We start from the raw sequence: 16,849 nt of genomic DNA, 5'->3' as shown, positions 1-16,849 counted from the left end.
AGGCATGCTGTTTTTACAAGCAATGATGTACAAGATGTATATACCAATTTACTTCTAAATAGGAAGATTCCTTTCCACACCTACTCGGCCCTAGTGAACTTGCTCTGACTGAAGAGATCTAGCGGAGGATGGAACCTTAGTTCAGGCAATAGCTCTTCACTAGCGCTTTACAAAGCAAATAAAAGTACTTCATACCAGCCAAATCAGAAACTGGAGTCTCTTCATTTTGAAGATGTCTCTGGTTTGGCTGGTATGTGGTAGTTTTCTTCCTTTTGGGGGAGAGATAATTTACATACCTACATATCATATTCAAGTAAAACTGTTGAAAGGGGGCAATTGTATTGCCAATGGTCCATGACTTTCCTGGGAGAACATCTCTAATGCTAGTCCAATTATAACATTTATCATTTATATATTCAGTTTTACCTCTACGCTAAATAAATTGTGTAAAATGCCATACAAATGTTCACCACACCGTAATATACTTTAATGCTCACTACACTAAACTGATGTAGTGTTTGTTGATCCAAAACGGGCCTACTTATTTAAAATAATTAGTGGGATTCTGTCAGCAGTTTTGTCAATACAGATAGGGGCAGGGGACAGGAGGTAATACATACTTCTGTCTCTGATTTAACCAATGGAGTGCTACATCTATGCTACCATTCAATATGTACTCATACATTCATTATAATACATTTCATGCCTTTTAAGTATCTAAAAATATATCTAAGTAAATGTATTCTTATTCTGAACTTTCTGTATTAATCTTCAGAGTAATACATTTCTTTGTATACGTTCAGTTTCAGAAAATGAGGCTTCAAAGAGAATGTTGTGCTTGTACAGAATTTGGAAAACAGAAAAAGAAGCAGTGAAAGATACAGGATAATAAACAATACTTGAGTATACAGTATAAAATAGCTTGTTGTAATTATTTTTCGTAGAAGAAATAACAATAAAAATCTAATACACATACCAAATCATCCACACACAGATGTTAATAAGTTATAGATATAGAAAAAAAGACCAGCCTAGACCTGAAACCCTGTAATGTTCTATTCTGTGTCAAAGAAAATCAAAACTATCATATCTTAAAACTATGAGAAAACAGTTCATTGAATTAACATATGCAGTTAAAATGCAAATCAAGTGTAATCATATCATATAACAAAATAGAAAAATATGCTTCAAAGGGTTGTCCGAGTTATGAAAAAAAATAGCACTGTAAATCTGATGGGCAGCAACATATAACTGAGCTAAGCAAGTTTTAGGTAAAAATAAATAATGAATTACTAATTTCCCTGGTTCTCTTCTGGCTCTTTGTTTTCCTGCAATAACAACAATCTCTGCCCCTCCCCCTGCTCTGCAAAGGGAGTGAATACAAGTAGCTGCCCCAAGTGACATGTCTGCCTGCTGGAAGACTCAGCAGCATGTTGTATGTGTAGGACTACAAGTCCCAGCTGTAAAATAGCACTGCTGATACAGACAGGATCTTCCCCCTACCTGTTTTTGTGCAGAACTCCTCTAGTCTGTGAGCTCCTGTGCCCAGCACTTGTCTCCTCACTGCCTGCAGCTACTCAGTAAAGCCTTCATCCCTGAGTCTGTGCAGCTGAAGGGGTTAAGTATCCAGGGAGAGATCAGACAGCAGTGAAGGGGGCATGGCCTGCACTGTGATGTCTCATTTGTATAGACACACATCTGCTCTTTCAGGCTTGTGCACAAATCATCATCAGAGCAGGGATAGAAGCTGACATCATATGTCATGTGACCCTCAGTGAAATCTGAGAAACCAGCAACTGGAGATAAAGTAAGTGAATTGTATAGTCCTTTCATTTGCAGTAAGAAACATACAAAGGACAAAAGAAATAACTCGGACAACTCCTTTAACTCATAAACAGTGTATCAAAAGATTTTATGAACATTTCTATGTAAAAAGTTACTATTTTACTGTTACAGACTGTGTAATATAGTAGTTTTCTCCTTTTTTGTAGGCTGTTGAGCCCATACATAACCCAGTCTGTGCTGCTATCTCTTGACAGTCCTGATTACTACAGTATGTCTGTACAAGGAACAATAATTACATACCCATGAATACATTTAAACTGATCACTGGCTGCTGTTCTACTAAGTATTTGGATAACTTATTTTATGGACCTATAGACTATGGCCTTGGTACATGTTATATTGGTAACAATCATATACTAGGGAATTCCAAATCTGATGTGATTATGGGACATGATTTAAGGTGCGATATTGGAACTTTTTTACTGGGCTACAGCTGTCAACCACTACCTCACTACTTCATTTAGTTAAACTACATTTGACTAAATTGAAAAATATTTCTTAACGCTTCGGTAAGCAGAGTATGTATCTATGAAACTGACTCACCTGCTGCATGTGCTTGGCAGCTGAAGGCATCTGTGTTGGTCCCATGTTCATATGTGCCCACATTGCTGAGAAAAATTATGCTTTGATATATGTAAATGAGCCTCTAGGAGCAATGGGGGCGTTGTACACCTAAAGGCTCAGCTCTCTCTGCAACTGCCGCTCCCTCTCATCTTATCGCATCGCCATTTTCTTTGGCCAAGAGTCTAGTAGGATTTACTGGCATTAATGTGCCCATAAAGCATAAATATCTGTCATCCAAATTATTGTTTGGAGAACGGCTATTCTTTCTCATTGTCAAGTGAGTAATAAGTCACTAGCCAACACCTCTGCTGATGGCTCACCTCCAATGAGAAGATAGGATCAAGCATGCTGAAACCCAAGATGCTTGATCCTTCTTTGCCAAAACATCATCTGTTGGGGGAGGGTGGGCCCCCTCACATACATAAGATAGTGGACTGGTTCTTGAAATTGCCAGGTTTTGGCCTACGTTGGTCTTATGTGTTTGGGCGCCTTTGGACTACCAGGAGTGAATACAAAAAATAAATAAGAGAGAATAAGGCTACTTTCCCACTGGCGTTTTCGCTTTCCGTTTGTGAGATCTGTTCAGGGCTCACACAAGCGCTCCAAAACTGATCAGTTTTGCCCTAATGCATTCTGAATGGAAAAGGATCCGCTCAGAATGCTTCAGTTTGCCTCAGTTTGCATCAGTTCAGTCTCCATTCCGTTTTGGAGGCGGACACCAAAACGCTGGTGTCTGTCAGACAAAACTGCATCCGCCCTGGCACACAATGTAAGTAGATGGGGACGGATCCGTTTTCTATGACACAATCTGGCACAATAGAAAACGTATCCGTCCTCCATTGACTTTCAATCGTGTTCAAGACGGATCCGTCATGGCTATGTTACAGATAATACAAACAGATCTGTTCTAAAAGGATGCAGACGGTTGTATTATCTGAACGGATCTGTCTGTGCAGATCCATGACGGATCCGCACCAAACACGAGTGTGAAAGTGGCCTGAGTTGTATCTGCCCTTTATACTTTCTCTCCTTTTATTATCCACTCCTGATTTTGACTTCCAAAACTGCATCAGTAAACCTGAATGTGTAACTATACCCGTAGTGAATTCAATCAAAATCACACTAGCTACATAACTAGCTAATAGTAGGTAAAGTATAGATGTTCATACACATCAAATAAAAGTTGGCCAAGCCCATTGTTTACAGTGGGAACTGCCGACAATCTTTCATGTATAGGGTATTCCTAACTTTTCTCTATTGAAGGATATCAAGTGAAAGAGATCACCTGGCAGCAGCTCATACTGCACTCGCCTTTCAAATATGCACACATAAATGCCTGTGATGGGGTCAGGTGAAATGGGCAGCTGAAGGAGTAAACTAGTATCACATTTTTAAAACAAAGCTACAAGTGCCATTTAATAGGAAAATCGTTTTTGATGTTAATGTTACAATAGTTCTTGACTTTTCCAAAAGGGTATATTTGTTCACTTGAAGCAACAAAAAGAACCAACTAAACAAACCCGATGACTAATTTACATTTACTTTGGGTTTCCTTGCTAGATGCCTGCTGTTAATGTGACAAAACAGGTCAGGAATCCTCTAGTCCTCTATTTCAATGGCTTATTGTTTGCTGATAATATGGGGAAAAAAATAGTTTGCAATGGTTTGTTTTTATGATGCTACAGTACTTTAAATCTGCTATGTGCAGCAAACATCAAAGCCTCTAGGACTGCAGTTCCATGGATTGGAAACATGGAAAGTTACTAGAGGGTGGAAGCTGCAACTATAATGGGATCTGAAAGTGTTCCGAATGCTTTACCGGCATAAATGTCAGGTTTCAGCCAGACAAATACTGTTTCATGCATTTTTTTTGTCTGGCTGACAGCCGGCATTTATGGAATTGCCTACCGGAATGCCGACACACCTATGAACGGGGTCTAACAGGCAAGTTTAGAACTCTGACAAGCTGAAGACCTTGTGCTGTAGCTGCGATGATAGAAAGATGAAATTGCACATGGTGCTAAACTGTCTAGCTAGTTTTTCAAGTTTTATAGGTAAATCTCAGCATGTAGTGCGTGAGTAAAATGTTCTGATAAATGAACAATGAGGACTATAAAAACCACTAGAAATTAAATTGGAGATGTCGTCCATAGTGATCAACACAGTAACTTTTAACACAAGGCAGCTATGAAGTGTAAGACATACAAAATAAAAATAAAAACACCACATGCTTATATATATGGTGCATGAATTTCTGAACTGTAAAAAATTCTGTATTATTGTGATTTTTGCCTATTCAGGTATGAAAGAGAGCACAAACACTTGGCTTGACGGTTCTAATAAAAGCAAACTGCAGGAATATTAAAAGCATGTTAAATAATTCATCAGTATTTATCTTCTGAGAGAGATTTGAATTGATGTCTTCTGTGCAAATGAGGCCGGTCTTAGATGTGTTTGATCAAACAGTGATAGGTAAAACAGTAAAATGATAACAGGGAGTCTTTTCAAGGTTATCAAAAATAGCTATGGAGAAGACTGTGCAGCGGAAAATATCTCTACTTCCCAAGTGTCCTACAATACCGCTTTGGTCTGCAAGTCACAGTTAAAGGGGTTGTCCCACGAAATATATTCTACAATTTTCAAACCAGCGCCTGGATCTGCAGTTTGTTCTTTTTCTTATTTTTCCGTCCTGCTCACTGAGAGGGCCGCACATGCTCAGTTTCATCCTTCAACTGCCTCCTGAGCTGTGATAGGGAGAGCATGGACACGCCCCCTTTAGCTGCAGCAGAAAAGACACTACTTCCCTTGAGCTGCCAGCTTGATATTAATCTAGCAGAGCAATGAATGGGTAGATATCTGGATCCATGTGAGGTACAGGGCTGGTTCTAGCTTTGTTAGAAAGAGGTTGTCATGTACTGTATGATGTTTGATTTTCATTTTTTCACTTATTTTCATAGGATAACCCCTTTAATAGGGAATTGCGCTATTAATACAGACTAGATCTTACACTCCTATTGATGACCTGATGAAACCAGAGATGGCCCAGAGATTTGGTCCTCTGGAATAATCTGCATGCTGTATGTAATGACCAGCATCTTATGTTAGGCTTGTAAGTGGCCTGCTGCTCGAGTGTACTGGGGTGTGCCTAAGGATATATGCCTCATAATCTTATGAACTGTAAATAAATTATAGGATTATTTTAATCACAGAATCTAGTGGATTCTACACCCTCACGGGTGATCAAGAAAACAATTCATATCTTTCATATATAGCTATGACTGTATGAAGCCCTGGCAACAGAGAGTGGGGAAGTGGTAGTGGTCTTCACTGAAGTTATACAATCTAAGGTCCACTTAAAGGGAATCTCTCACCAGAGACCTCTCTATCAAACTGCTTCCATAGACACATGCTGTGGTTCACCTGATTAAAACGTTGTTTTTCTTTTGTTGATCCGAGGCGCCGTTCCCAAGTTCTGATACTTTTTTTTAATTTGCAAATTAGGTCTTTGGTGCAATGAGGGCGTAACCATTGCTCTTGTTGCACCCAAGCTCCACTTCGTTCTGTGGCCAGGACCTCCATTACTGCTTTACCACTGCCTGGCCCTGTCAATCAAGGCAGCCAGGGAAGGGCTGGCTACAGTAAGGAGTGCAGCTTGGAGGAACAAGAGCAATGGTGATGCCTTCATTGCACCTAAGACCTAATTTGCTTATTTAAAAAAGTTTCTATGCAATCAGTTTGATAGGGAGGGACCTGGTGACAGGTTCCCTTTAAGTGCCATGTGGAGTTTTCCTGAAGTCAGCTAAATTGTATTATACTGCCATTATTACTAATAACTAAATATTTAAGGGGTTCCCCAGGTTTAAAAAAATCTGTCCAGCTTCTGTGCTGTTGTGGGAAGAGAGTTTGGTCAGTGCTTGCTGATTCATCACACTAGCAGCAGGCTCTTCCACTCACACATATACAGTATATGCAGTTGAACAGGAAGACTTGGAAATACATTGGGTCAGGACCTGAGCAGAAGAGCCAGTGTAGGTGCAGTGGAGAAGGAGGAATCAGCTTCCCAATGGAGGGGGGAATTCTGACCAAACTCTCTTCCCACAAAAGAGTAGAAGGCAGACAGATTCTTTTTAAAGCCTAGAGATTCCATTTACCATATAAATAACTTTAAAATTCTAAGAATATCTCCCTTAAATTGGGAAATCCTAATTGCACTTGAAAAAACACTTTTCATAAACCAATAACATAAAATATTCAGTACCATTCCACGCAGAACCCTATTCTACATGTTCCAATGTCATCTGCTGTCAATAGGTAAATGTACCCACTCCATCTAAAAGATTAGTAGGCATAATTTCTGGTTATCACCAGTTATGTGCAGCATAGAGGACTGTCCATGATACAGACAGAAAGCAGCAAGATGGACCCCTCTCAACACATAAGTTGATAAAACAGGGGCCTAATGTATTGAGAAAAAGGGGTGAAAGAAAGTATAATATTCTTGTATATCACTGAAGATCATATTGTGCTTTATAATATAAAATACAGGGCAGTTATACACTGTTAGCAATAGTGGAACTCTCAATCTTGCATTCCTTTGTCACATTGCCATGTGAAATTTAAGCAAAGCTGTTTGCCAAAAGAATTCAAAGACACAGCAGTTGTCAAGGTACCTTTATATGAGCCGACTATCGTGTAAATTATCGTTACATCGAGCTAAACTGCAAGATTATCGAACAGCGTAAAAGCAATAAACGATTGAGCGACAACCGACAATCGGTAGATTTCTCGTTCGTTCGATCGTTTGTGTGGGCACAAAAATTTGCGTTGGACGTTAACGATTTCATACATGTAAATAGGAATCATTCACTGCATGTATCATTACAGACAAAACCTCTTTTGCAAACGATGGAAAATGCTATCGAAATTACAATTTTGTGAACGATAATCCGCGCGTGTAAAGGGTCATTGTTGAAACGTTCACTACACCAGGAAACGTTTCGTTCATCGCTCAATCATCGCCCCGTGTAAAGGTACCTTAAGACTCGTTTATTTGTTTATAATATTGTTTTTTACAATACTATTCGAATGAATGGGCCTAAGTTTTAAGACTCATTAACTTTAGGTATGTTAATATATTTTTCACTTACCACTATCAAATCTGGGATTTCATTTGAATCTCATTTATAACCATACACTTCCAAGACCGTTCAGTAAACATTGTCTGTGATGTAGTCTACAGTATGTATGTATACTAAAGTAAACTCATAAAAAGAATGAATCTCAACAGCTCTTAAAGTCTGCTGTGCCTATGAATAACGAAACAATACTATATGTATGCACGGTTATGACTATAGCATCAGAAACACGAGAACTAGAAAGCTAAAAAATAAATGTAAATTATGAGACTTAAAAACAACCAATAAAATATAGACGCCATGAAAAACTGTTATCATTCTCTCTAATCAGACTACTTCTTTGCCTCTTTCTATATTGTTTTTTGAGCCAATGGGGCTAATTATAATTAAAATAAGTAAATAAATAAAAATTTTAATGTTAATTTCACAGTTGTTACTGAAAGAAAATCTTATATTTCCGGTTGAACGTTTCAGTGCATAACTAGACTGAAAGACAGTCCAAGTGGTATGGCCCCTTGGTTTGCGGTTCCTACGAACCCAATAAAAGTGTTACATTTGTACATGCAAGGGTACATACCTTGCATACAACAGCTGAACAAGACCATAAAGTATTAGAATTGAAGGGAAGATCCACTTTTGCAACATTTTGTATTGCTCAAATGAATCCATAATAAGAGAAAATGATTAAAAACAATAACAAATGCCTATGTGTAGTGTGATCTCACCATTACTAGTCACTCTGTTGCATCTTTGCCCCTGTTCTTGGTTACCTATATACAGTGCAAGAGTAGGCAGATGAAAGGAAGCTACAAATATGAATGAAAGATTTGAACTTCACAGGATCTTGTAAGGTCTGTAAGGTTGGGTTCACATGTTGTGTCCACAGAGCCATTAACAATGGAACTGCTTTTAGTTGCACTTAATTTGAAAACCCAGATGATCTTCATGCCTACGAGGTGTAGCTCACCCAGGGTATGGCTTCAACATGTGAGCACAACCTAACAGCCTAACAATTAAATTCTCTGTAGTAGGAGCTTGGATATTTTAAAGCAATATATGCTTCATTTTTTTTTTTAATTAGCAAAAAAAATTTGGTTGCAGAGGCGGACATTTCCTTTAAGGCAAGCAACTATAGCTAGGCACAACTTCCACAATATTTCAGAAAAGGGAAAATAACTAAATATAACATATCAGTAATATAAATAATGTGTTCTGTTAAACTTAGAAATATCAACTTTGGTGGGAATTAAACATAAAACTTTATGTATCATGTATATCGCTATACAATAGTTTTGGTTTCATATAATTACTATATGTAAAATGGGCTAAATATTATTATCTGTTCATCCTCATTTTCATGGCATCTATGAACCCTGTCAACAGCAGTCTTGATTTAGCAGATATGTCATGAGTGATAAAACTTGCTTGTGTCTATATATAAACTAAACCAACTTCTATGCACTGTAGGTATCCACTCCCAGTTCACAGTATTGTAAAACTCAACAAAGGTACATGATACAAAGTTGGCAGTGACTGTGCTGTTTAGACTAAAGAGAGAGCGATAATCACATGACAACACAGCATTTGCATCGCGCTTTCTTATCTGTACCTGTTATTGGTTCTGTCACTAGACTATCTTCTTTCCCCTCAGGAGAGGAAGGCTCTGTGGTGTCGGTGAGAAGCTTGCCAGAGACTAGTTCTGCAGCATTGCCATCCATGGTGGAGATGTCAGTAACTGTCTTCTCCCGCAATGACTTCTCATCATCTTCATCAATGAGAACAAGCTCAGCTTTAATGATGTCATCATAGCCTAGCACCTTTTTAGTCTCCTCATCATCATCAATATTCTGGTAGCCCATGAAGATCATAGTTACTGGTTGTTCTGATGTGGCATCAGCGACACCACTTTCCGCTACTTCTTACTGGTTGCTGTCCAGATTTTAAAGAAAGCCCTTTTGTTGACTTGTGCACCACTTCTAATTTTGCTTCTTTAAAATGCAATTGATCCTTCAAGTTACTAGGGGTTCCTTCAGTGATCAGAGTTCTCCCAGGTAAAATGCCTTGCCCTGCTACTATGTTTGAATGTGAAGATTTGTGTATAAGTTCATCTACATCCCTTGTACTTAAGTTATGGAAGCCATTTTCTACCACAGCACCTGAATGGTTGATCTCATAAACTACTTTGTTACCATCATCATAGACCTTTACTCCTCTCTGTTGAACCACCTCTGGGTCAATTGCAGCTGTTGAGAGAATCTTGGTCTCTCCTGTCTTTCTGTCTTTCTCCACATTTATTTCCATGGCGTACAATGCTTTAAACAGAAACAAGAAAGGAGGTGTATGTTACAACACATAAAGCAAGTGAATGGTTAATTGGCAAACATACACTGTAATGTGTGTGCACTAATAGTACAACATCATTACATAAAAAGCACAGTGTGTTAAAGAGTCTGTCCGACAGGAAGGTTGTGAGCAAACATAAGACAGACACATTGATAGAAAATAACATATATCAACTGTGGATTGTTACATTTACAAGTTCAAATGAGAAGCAATGTGATCTTGCCACACGACGAGTAACATTGTGTAGATTTCCGTGACATGCAATTGTTGGCTTAAAGCAGAATCGTGAACAAGGCAAATGGTGGTTTATAGTTCTCTACCTATAGAAGTATTTCAATTTGTGAAGTGAAACCTAGTCTTAGGAAATTTACTGGTAAAGCAAGATAGTCATTTATGCTAGTCCTCATTTAATGAATTGGGCTTTTTCATGGTGACTTCCTTTGGGAGGTAACAAATGGTGTTCAGTAGCATAAACGAATGATTAACATTTTGCACACACATTCATTCCCTCGATAATTTCCTCTACCAAAACCTAGAAAATCCAAAAGCCACTAATTCTTGCAATACTGTTATACTTGATGTATCCATGTGGTGTCATAGGATATTAGATGACCACGTGTCTGTTGTGTGATATTAGTAATAGAGACAAAGCTTTGAAAAACCATAATTCTTTTTATTAAAATATGCAGTTATGGCCATCGGTGAGGTGGTTCGTTTTACATTTAAAAACGGTGGAGCTCATGACTGCATGCTCGGAATTGTGAAATGGCTGCACTACTAAATCATGGGTACACCAGAAAAAGAATGATGTATTGTAATGCCTTCTAATATAGTGCAGTCAGATTTCTAACTAGAGGTCCAGTATTCTCAATGTACGTGCTAATCGCGATATCATTACTCTTCATGGTCCTCTTCAATGGACCTATGTAATCATACATAAAAGGGACAGATCCCTTTACATTAGCACCACTTACAATTACCATTGGTTGTAAGAAACCTGGCCTTTTGACTGGCACTTCATTTAAGGATATAACTGCACCCTGGTGTCTAGATTTGATAGGACATCATACAGATCAACTAATGTAAAGGGAGCCTGTATTGATGACAGGATTATGTTGAGTCAGAATAAACTTCATAGCATTTACCAAGCGGCTGACAGTAGGGTATACTGTTTATCCAGTATTATGACATTTCTGGATTACACAGTCGGAGGACTGGAGACATAAAAATATAGTAAATGTTCTGTATCTTTAGTTCTAATTTTGATTTTTTTTAAACTGCTAAAACAGTTAAAACTTATTAAAATAATAAAGCATCTATAAACAATGCAGAAGAGTTTAGCTTCCTTCATCAGGCATCAGTTTTGGTTGATGAAGGAAGCTGAATGCTTCTGAAATGCACTGCATTGTCCACAAATACTCTATACACTGTGATCTCCTCTGTCCAGAGGTAGTAGGCAGCAGCTATCATGCCTGTAGTGGACTAGTATCCCATATTGTGCCTGAGACCACACAACTCTACTTGGTAAGCACCATTATCCACAGGGTAAAGTTCCATGGTGCACAAAATCTTGCAGGTGCTGTCCATTTGTACCTATTAAGCCACACACAACTTTAATGTTTGTAGATTAACTCAAGTGACTACAGAGTTGTAGTGCCCTAATGTAAAGTTAGGCTAGGTTCACATCTGTGGCAGAGGTTCCAAAAAAAGATGAAATACCAGTATTTTGTCCAGCAGAATGTATTTAGTCACAGCAGAACTCATGATAGTCAATGGGATCTATTGGGCACCGGCAGTGTCCAGCATATGCCGGACCAGGTGGTTTCGGTATTATGGTCCTATGCCAGCACAGAATACTGTAATCTAAGCGTAGATGTGCACTTAGCCTTATGCTTTCCAAAGTGTGTGTACCATGACATGGCTCTAGTCTGGACTGAGATAGCCAAAGGAATACAGAGTGAGATCCTGCTCTTTTCAAGATGGTTATCCTATCTTTTCTGGAGCAGGGAAATGGACTGACTGGAAAAACCAAAATATCTATTGTTCTGCTCCCTTCAGCTTGTCTATATCAGACTGATGATTTTGTTTAAAACTATTTTAATATCTTACATAGTAGCACTGAGGTACTGCAGACTAGTCCTCACCTACTGTATTAGGTTCATACGTATGCCTAATTGCTCAGAGAAACCACTTAATATGATGTAGTCCTTCTGTCTTATGACTGACATGTCCATCTTGGTTTTATTAGTCAGGAAAACAGAACAGACTTTGATTTGTTACAAGTAACACTGTAATGGAAAGGACAGCATACATGGCACTTGAGTAGCTTAATTTTCAGTCTTCATTCATACTGAGAAGGGCTTCAGTCCACCTTTAATGCATCCCTTGTGTTAAGGGTATTTACAGAGACAGACATGTTAGAGAAAAGACACAACATGATGTTAAACATATCTGACATCCATTGTCTGGAGCAAAGACACAAAAAATATAGATAATATAGATACAGCAAAAGTCAGACCAAGAATTCCAGGCCAGTAAAGGGACCAAGCCTGGGAGGCGATAAAGGATTAGCATGGCTTTCATGAAAAGAGCATGTGACAGCAGGAGGCAGCCATTATTAATATAACATATAGAACCATACTCTATCACCATAAAAAGTTGTCACTAAAAAGGATTCATATGCTATTTCCCTTCGTATTTCCATCAGCTGTATTTACTATTATGGGTCTGTTTTATCAAATCTGCATTAAATTTACTTAAAGTAATAAAATGCTGTCATATATTGAGTATGACAAAAAAATAAAACTCACCAAGAGTTGTACAGTTTGATTCCTTGGAAGACATACTGTATATCAAATGAAACACTAGAACATATATGTGTAATATAAGTGTAAAGATGTTTGAAAAATTAATTCTCCATAAAGTTCAACGGAGAACTGGCCGCACTTCCAACCCTCTCCTTTGAAGTATGAGGTATGAAAATGGTTGACCAAGCAGATTGCTATGTACAGCCACCCCTCCATTGAACTTTATGGACAGTTTTGCAAGCTGCACCAGTTCTACTGAGGGTAAGGTCCCAGAGGTAGGGTGAGCACCAGGTATTCATGGGAGATCCGGTGGATGTGACAAATGCTTAACCCTTTCAGCCCCGGAGGTTTTTTAATTTTTGCATTTACATTTTTCACTCCCTGCCTTTCCGGGCTCATAACTTTTTTATTTTTCAGTTCATATAGCCGTATAAGGGCTTGTTTTTTGCGGGACAAGTTGCAGTTTCTAGTTCCACCATTTAATATTGCACACAATATAGCAGGGAGCTGGAAAAAAGTCCAAATGGGGTGAAATTGGAAAAACTGTTTTATGCGTTTTGTTTTTACAGCGTTTCTTATACTGTAAAACTGACCAGTTACTTTCATTCTCCAGGTCAGTAATATTACAGCGAAACCATATATGTATAGCTTGTATACTGAAAAAAAATTAAAACCTTGAAAAAAAAATTGTTTTTTTATTTTTGTCACCATATTCTGCCCCCTATAACTTTTTTGTAATTATGTGTATAGAGCTGTGTGAGGGCTAATTTTTTTGTGGGGCGATCTGTACTTTTCATTGATACCATTTTGGGGTGTGTATGACTTTTTGATCACTTTTTATAACATTTTTGTGGGAGGAGAAGCAGCCAAAAAACGGCAAATCCTATGAAACTTCCTTTTTTATTTATTATGATTTTTTATTTTCATTTTGGGGAAAGGGGGTGATTTGATTTTTATATATATATATATTTTTTATTTAAAAAAAATAATAAAATTCCCCATAGGGAACTATGACAAGCAATCATTAGATTAGTCTTTCGTAGACTTCAATGCATTACCATTGGATTTGTATACTGATGATCTTTCCTCAGGAGAGGTCATCAGTATCTAATTAATGGGGGTCCGAAACCCAGGACTCTCGCTGATCAGCTATTTGAGAAGGCACCGTCACTCCTGTGAGTGCCTCGGCCTTCTCTCTGCTTTTCCTAAGCCAGTGAAGGCACGTTGATGTGTCATGTGGCCTGTGAGCAGCTCAGCCCTATTCAAGTGAATGGAGCTGAGTGCGATACCAAGCACAGACACTGTATAATGTACAGCATGGTGCTTGGTAAGCTTCGAGAAGGCAGTGTGCTTCCTGCCACGGCAATCCTATTCAGATTAATGAAACTGATTAGTGGCAGAAAATCTTCTGCAACAAAATCTGTCGAGTGTGAAGAAACAGTAGCACATCTGGTCGAGGCTTCAACGGAAAAGCCCACAGCCGGTGATCACAGCAGCGTACAATGGAATGGTAAGTACTTCTAAAAACTCTCTTCCCTCCACAGGTTAGCTGAAACAAAGAATTTTGCAGCCCCAGAGAAGTCTTTTAAGCTATTTAAGGGTGTAAGAAACTACCATATTTTCCAGACTATTAGACACACTTTTTCTTCTTGATCTTGTGCTGCCATTTCCTGACCTCCATTACTGACTGAAAGGTCCTGACAGTGCAGTTGTGAGGATACTGTATATACTATGCTCTGTGTACATAATCTGTTTATTATCTGCTTACTAATCTCACACTGGCATAGTTGGGGGGTATTATGGCTGCTAATATGACATGGTACTGTTGCTGAAATAGTAAGGGGGCACTGTAGCTGGCAATGTTATCAGGCACTGTGGCTGGCATAGTCCGGGGGCATTATTATGGCTGCTAATGTCATGGGGCATTGTGGCAATGTGAGAAGGCACTGAGGCACTGTGGCTGGCAATGTTATGAGGCATTGGCTTTTGTACTGTGTCTGTACCCTATCAACTGTGTATCACCCATAGCATATACACAGTTAAACTTGCATTTTCTATTTTATGCCTCTAATTGTGGGTATGTCTTTTGGTCTGGTGCATCTTATAGTCCGAAAAATACGTTAGATCATCTTGGCTGACCATGCTACTCTCCTTGAGCTACAAAACAGAGCTTCTCCAGAAGGGCCGGATGACTACGGATTCTGTTTATTTTATTCTATGTTGTTATGCACTTTATGTATGTACTGCACATCTTAATGTATCACTTCATTTTGCAGATCTTTATTCCTACAATTCTTAAATGCACTATATTACAATACTCATAATAAAAAGGTAAAGACAGAAAAGTACAGAATTAGCAACAGAATCCCTCGTTGTTGTGAATAGTAATACATAATTTCTTTATAATTTAAATAATATATATGAAAAAGTGATGGTGCTGGTTTAGCAAAAAATAAATAAAAACACCAAACATTCAGAGGGACATTTATGAAACCTGGTGTGCCAGTATCTATGCATCAAAATGTCGCAGGTAATTTGACCTCAGGACCTTGTGGTGCCACTTTTGGATTTGGAGTACTAAAGTGGTCTTGTTTTCTGCTTATTCAACTTGTAAGGCAGATACATGATTTGCGACTTTTTGAAAAAGTAGCAAAAAAGTAGCAAAGTCACAAAGATGACTAGATAAACTAGAGTAGCATTTTTCGACAAGAGTGTTAGGTTAAAAGATGACTCAATTTTAACAAACACCATGTGATGTTTGATACTATTTGGCACAAGTACGCAGAACCAGACTCAAGCAAAACTGCCTACAAAATTCCCCCTGAGTGTATGCTGGTTCGTTGAAAAGCAGTAAATCCAATTATCAATACACATTTGTGGATTTTTCTTAACAAATCAAATACACCTTTTGTTAGTTTTTAGTTTATGGTTAGGCAAGCAGAAATGATAAAGGGAAATTTACAAAGCAAAAGTAAGCCAAAAATGTAGTCCATACATTTTTATTGCATTTTTATACCTACCTCCACCGTTTCAGAAAATGTCTAGAATAATAAAGGCTAAGGGTAAAGGGTAGTAACTTATTGATAAATCGTCTTTACTTACACTAGTGATAGAAGATTATAACTTGATGTTGAGGGCTATACACTCACGAATGTGCTCCCCATATATGCATACGGGTATATATCACAGGTTTGTACATGAAAAAGCAAGTCAAGACCTCATTTGAGCCAAGTCTGACCATATATATATGTATATACACAAGTTTTTCAAAAACACAAAAGAGATTGTACATCATGTACCATTTCTTCAACTAGGAGAGTGGAGGTAGAAAGATCAGTATAACTGATAAAAATCCTTGGTTGAATAAATATGTTAAAAATGCAGCTTTCAGTGCGGGTTTTCTCATGGGCCTCAGAGACCACAAATATTAATTTTTTAGCTACCAAAATAACCAATAGGAGGAACCACTTTAATAACCAGTTTCCCAATAACTTTAAGAATTTAGAAACAATGTAAGTATCCACATAATGTATGATGTACTTACCAGGTGTCCTTGTTTCCGGTTGATTCGAGTAGAGTTTTGTGATGTCAGGGATCTGGGAGTAGATATAGTTTACTGCATCTGCTTTAAGAGAGAGCAAATAAGTTTAGGTTAGCAGCATTGTGGAGCCCCACAGTCGGAGCTGTGCTTAGACAGCAGCAGAGAGTTAACTTATCAGCCGGCACAATGTACATCAGAGCATTCTACTGAACAGCTGGATCAGAGGACACAAAGTGCAGATTCATTGCCTTGTGATTGGAGTTCAATAGACTAGCTGAGGCAGGAGGGAACACATCCAGGTCTCTTAAGCTTTGCAATAGGTTCATAGAGTTTTGGGGAATTTCTGGATTTATACAATTAGCGGCAACACCGAACAATGCTACTACTTGTTTAATAAAATAATTTTATATTAAAAAACAGAATATAATATCTGAGGGCACCAAAGATGTAGGCCTGAGATAAGGCTGCAAAGGTTGTACAAATAGTGTTTAACATGTAAGCCGACTGACATTTTCCTAAGAAAGAAACTGCACAGTAAACAGACAGTAAGTCTATTAGAAACATCCTTCAGACTCAAGGTTTTAGATAAATCAAGTCTCATATTTACTGTAATC

The 16,849-nt window shown here is 38.2% G+C and overlaps 1 protein-coding gene across 4 annotated transcripts in view; it reads right to left on the bottom strand.

Moving 5' to 3' along the window:
* LOC122921092 (A-kinase anchor protein 2-like) overlaps nt 1-16,849 on the bottom strand; it is a 376,427-nt gene that overhangs the window by 205,527 nt on the left and 154,051 nt on the right. For 2 of the 4 annotated variants that reach the window (XM_044271024.1, XM_044271040.1), the window contains exon 6: nt 16,239-16,319. In XM_044271024.1, coding sequence (XP_044126959.1) covers nt 16,239-16,319 — 81 coding nt within the window. Of the gene's footprint in view, nt 1-9,153; nt 9,534-16,238; nt 16,320-16,849 lie in introns of those variants that run through there. The other 2 variants (XM_044271032.1, XM_044271050.1) reach the window with 2 other exon arrangements.

The sequence above is a fragment of the Bufo gargarizans genome, chromosome 1, assembly GCF_014858855.1.
Source record: "Bufo gargarizans isolate SCDJY-AF-19 chromosome 1, ASM1485885v1, whole genome shotgun sequence".
Taxonomy (NCBI): domain Eukaryota; kingdom Metazoa; phylum Chordata; class Amphibia; order Anura; family Bufonidae; genus Bufo; species Bufo gargarizans.
This window is presented reverse-complemented; position numbering and strand designations above follow the sequence as displayed.